General features: G+C 45.6%; 1 protein-coding gene across 1 annotated transcript in view; it reads left to right on the top strand.

The window, feature by feature from the left end:
* Nucleotides 1–4,467, top strand: part of Pde11a (phosphodiesterase 11A) — a 273,329-nt gene extending 268,862 nt beyond the window's left edge. Inside the window, exon 20 of the mRNA XM_005346609.2 lies at nucleotides 2,629–4,467. Coding sequence (XP_005346666.1) covers nucleotides 2,629–2,787 — 159 coding nt within the window. The 3' untranslated portion in view covers nucleotides 2,788–4,467. The remainder of the gene's footprint in view (nucleotides 1–2,628) is intronic.
* The last annotated feature ends 230 nt before the right edge of the window (nucleotides 4,468–4,697 follow it).

Below are 4,697 nucleotides of genomic sequence, written 5' to 3'. Positions count from 1 at the left end.
TGAGTTCCTTGCTCGTGCTCCCCCTCCTTCTGCTCCTGATTTGGACCTTGAGATTTCTGTCCGGTGCTCCAATTTAGGTCTCTGTCTCTGTCTCCTTTCATCGCCTGATGAAGGTTAATATTCAGGGGGATGCCTATATGTTTATTCTCAGTTCAACTTTTGTCCCCTTGTGATGAATGGGGCCAACCTGCAACTTTCATGGGACCAAGGTTTTAATCCCTGTCTCAGAAGTGGGCTCACCTAAAAGATCATCTTTCTAAAGACAAGTACATCTGCAGCCCCAGGCTCATTTCTTTAGGTTTGCTATGGCAAGCCAGTCAGCAACACTCCCCCATGGTCTCTAGTTCAGTTCCTGCCTTGGCTTCCCTTAATAATGAACTGTAACCTATAAACTCACTCAACGTCTGAGGCCAGCCTAGTCTATACTGTGAGTTTTAGACTGGCCAAGGCATGGTAAGACACTGTCTTTAAAAAAAAAAAAAGCAACAACAACAGCAAAAAGATAAACTGTCCCCCGTATTTCCTTTTTTCTACTGCTGGAGCTTGAACACAGGGTTTTCCACAGACAAGACAAAGATTCTACCACTGAATGACACCCTTTATTTCCTTTTCTCAAAAATAGGATTGTCTAGAATATAAAAGAACTCCAAGACCCTTTACTATGTATGTCCTATATGAATGATTTTACTCATATTTATTATTTAGTTATTCACATGTAGATACTGTAAAAGATGTTTTTGCTAATTGTATTTTACTGGTTGAATAAGTCTTTCGTAATAAGCAGTAAGACTTATTCCGATGCAGAGGAAGAGAAAGACAAAATTTAGGATGAAGTTTACAGCTCAGAGGGGGAGTACTTGTCCTGCACAAGGCCTTCAGTTTGATCCCTAACACCACAGGGAAATAAATAAATAAATAAATAAATAAATAAATAAATAAATAAAAAGCCTTTAACATAGAGAAAAAGAACTCTAAACTTTTAATTTTACAATTTAAGTTAAAAAAAAAAGTTCCAATGGAACAGAGAATCATGAGGTTTTCCCAGATGGGCAGGGTGTTCTGCATGCCCCTCTGGCCTGTAAGATGTTTACCTACTGGTATTTAGCCTGAGCCTTCTGAACCTTCTTGCCCTAGTTCATAGGTAAGGTCTTTGGCCCATCCCATAATACTGCATTTCTGGGTGGGCGGACTCAGAAGCTACAGAAGGCTCATGTGCATCCAATTCAGATGAGACAGCACGCTGTAGGGTTCCCATGCCACTGCCAGGGGCCAACCAGGGCTTCTGAGGTCAGAAGCCATTCACACCACTTGGAAGTAGGGACCTCTTCTCTTCAAAAAGGGTAAATTAAATGCAGAAGGAAGTATTTAGAAGCACCAATGGCTCTTGGGCAGTTAAGGACCCCGAAGCGTCCGTTTCACGAGCCTGGTGATCCGTCTGCCCCATCTGATCACTGCTTACACTTTCACTGTCATCTTCCCCACGCCTCTCCCTTCGTCACTAGAGTGAAAACAGGTGTTTGCGTTAAAAGGCATAGAAGGTTTAAAGGGCGTAGTTAGGAACACTGAGATAAGTAAGAGGGCTTGCAGCCAAGCTGACCAGCTATGAGGAAGGCAGGACTCTGGGAGACACACGAAGTTATGTCAGCAGGCTCCCATGAAGACATCCTTCCCCCCACCCAACCCCCCCCCCCCCACGCACCCATAACAGCACTCGGGGCCTTGCTGCCCTTTGACATCATTCAGATCTATGTCACTCCATGTTAATCTGTATGTTCAGCATGGCCACTGCACTTTTGCTTTTGGAAGATGAGCCCCTCTTGTTACCTGGTCTTTCTTACTTGGGAAAGTTCAGCAGGCATCTGTGGCAGATGCTATTGTGATGTGGGATTCCCCTCTCTATGCTGTGAATCATTGGTTAACGAATAAAGCTGCTTTGGGCCTATTACAGTGCAGAGTAGGGCAAGGCAGGAATTCCAAGCAGATAGAGGAGAGAGTAGGCAGAGTCAGAGAGAAGCCATGTAGCAGCCACGACGGATGCCAGACGGAACCTTACTGGTAGGCTCCAACCATATGGCGATACACAGATTAATAGAAATGGGTTAATTTAAGATGTAAGAACTAGCTAGCAATATGCATAAGCTAATAGACCAAACAGTATTGCAATTAATACAGTTTCTGTATAATTATTTCAGGTCTGGGCGGCTGGGAAATGAATGAGCAGCCTCTGCCAACACTATTGCAAAGTTATTTTTGAAAAATTTGAGTTCACAGTCTACTGATAGGTAAAACTCTCTCTGGTAGGCAAAGATACAGTTACTGATAGATAATAGTGGCATGCATTTTTATCTTCTAGTTTTTTTGATGCACTTGTAAACACAGACAGTCTACAAGGCTGCCTGTCCCTTGAATAACACACAGCCATCTTGTTTGTCATTCTCGGCACAGGCTCTATGAATAGAACACAAGAGTGGTGGGTGCATACCTACTTCTCAGAAATAATTTGTGTTTACCTGGTAGCCATTTCCTTTCCTATACCCGGTTTCCATCCCCCTTATAAACACAAGGAGGAGGAGGATACAAACCCGTGACCAGGTTCCTCACTCTCCACCTTTTTCTCTTTTGCTTTAGGCCTTGGTGAAGGTCAACGCCAAACTGAAGCCAATGCTGGATTCAGTGGCTGCCAACCGAAGGAAGTGGGAAGAGTTACATCAGAAAAGACTGCAGGTCTCCGCCGCCTCCCCAGTCCCTGCGAGTCTCACCGTGGCGACGGGCGAGGATAGGATGTAAAGCACCCAGAGCCTCTGTGCGACCCTGTAGCCTGGAGGGTCCTCTGCAGCCTGAAGGATCCGCTGCAGCAGCCGCATCTTCCCGCTCAGGCAGTCCAAAAGTGCAGACTACATAGACCGGACCCGGAAGCGCACCCGGAAGTGTGCTTGGTGGCGGAGGACCGGAAGGATGAAAGACAGAGCCCGGCAGAGAGCTTGACCCTCCGCTTTCCATGATGAACCCACACTGCTGGATTTGGATCCATGAGCCTGAGGGCTATCAGCCCCACTCGTTCAGAGTTGAGGGGACACCGTGGTAAAAGTGTCGCTAACACTGCTTCACATATGGCATTTTCCTGTCACAAGCACGTCCCTTCTTGGCAGGTCTTTGTTCCAGACAGTCCCAAGAATCCAGATTTGCATCTTAGGTGTTTTATTTCTGATGCGACTGTTTCTTAGTGATGCACCAGACCGTTGCTCTCGTTTGCCTGTTGGATGAGCCTCCCCCTTATGAGTACCAACTAACCCCAATCTTTTCAAAGGGTCCCCAGTAGGAACGCAGTGAGCTTGCTAATTGGAGGGTTACAGAATCTATAACCCTGGCAGTGAGATCACAGTTCCTTTTTCAGTGTTTGATTTCAGCCTTCATTGTAGACTAGGCCTTTTCCTGAGAAGAATAGATTAATAAATTTATTCAAGCAAAGGGGAAGAGGAATTTACAGTCACATGTACCACAGGTGACCTGTGAACACTAGAACTACTTCCAAGAGAGAGAGAGAGATTTTACAAGCGCAGAGGACCCCTGAGACTGTGGACGGACTAGCCTGAGGTGAAAAGGTTTGGGGATAAAATTTAAGGTACCTCAATTTTATATTTTTCCTTAAGTGAAAAAAAAAGAATATTCTAGAAAGGCCAGGTAATAACGTCTACACAACCTATATCCTCTAGGAAGTCAGGCCTCTAACAGGTGAAAAAAAACTGTTTTAAATGGATGTGGTGTCTACTAAGCTGCTTTGATGCCCATTTCACCCAAGACACTTGTGGACAGGGTCCATCTTCACCGAAAAGCACTGGCCTTGCTGTCCTTAATTTTGTATCCTCAACTGGGTGGCTTTGGACAGGTTTCTCTGCTGCCCAAACTGAAATTACCCTAGTAGCTTACTTGCAAAAATCTTAACCTTAAAATCCTTTGTGCAACAAACTTTCAAGGACTCCCCAGGACACAAGATAGCTGAAAGCTGAGAGCTTCTGTTTGAAGCAGGTCTTGGGGGTCCAGGAGGTCCAGAGCCCACAGGTCCAGGGGGGTCAGAACTCACAGGGCTTGAGGGTCTAGAGTCCACACAAATCATCGTCTCTTTCTTCACGTAATGGTGCTCCAGAGAGAGACTCTGAGCACTCTGAAAATCCCCGCAGATGTGAAACCTGAGAGCCAGCCCAGCTCTAAACAATCAAACATTTACAAGACATTTTTCCTTACTTTTACTGACCAGTATCAGTTATTATCAAAAAATAGTGGTCAGATGTTTGAAGCTGGGGATGGGGGGTCCTAAAATGAAGGTACCAAACGGGGAGTGGGATGATCTGGAAATCACCATGAGGAAGGCAGCTTTGTTATGGCAAGAAACACAATAGAATAAACGGGGCAAGGGTGGGGCTAGAAGATAGGGTCTAAGGTAGATAGAAGGCTAAGACAATGGCTACGGGGGGGGGGGGGTGGGGGGTGAAAGTCATCCAAACAAAGAAAAAAGGCAATTACAGTTCCCCCACCCTCCCAAATGAGGGCACAGAATCATGACATCAATTGAGCAGCAAAGAGAGACAATTACACAGGGAGAATCTTGACAAAGGAGAAAAGGAAGGGCTGGGCGCACTAAGAAACAATGTTGCTAGCTGCCCTTCACATCTGTGTCTGTAGGGAAGGCTGCGGGGGTG

The sequence above is a fragment of the Microtus ochrogaster genome, chromosome 4 (genome assembly GCF_000317375.1).
Source record: "Microtus ochrogaster isolate Prairie Vole_2 chromosome 4, MicOch1.0, whole genome shotgun sequence".
NCBI lineage: Eukaryota > Metazoa > Chordata > Mammalia > Rodentia > Cricetidae > Microtus > Microtus ochrogaster.
Note: the sequence above shows the minus strand (reverse complement) of the source record. Positions and strands in the feature narration are given on the sequence as shown.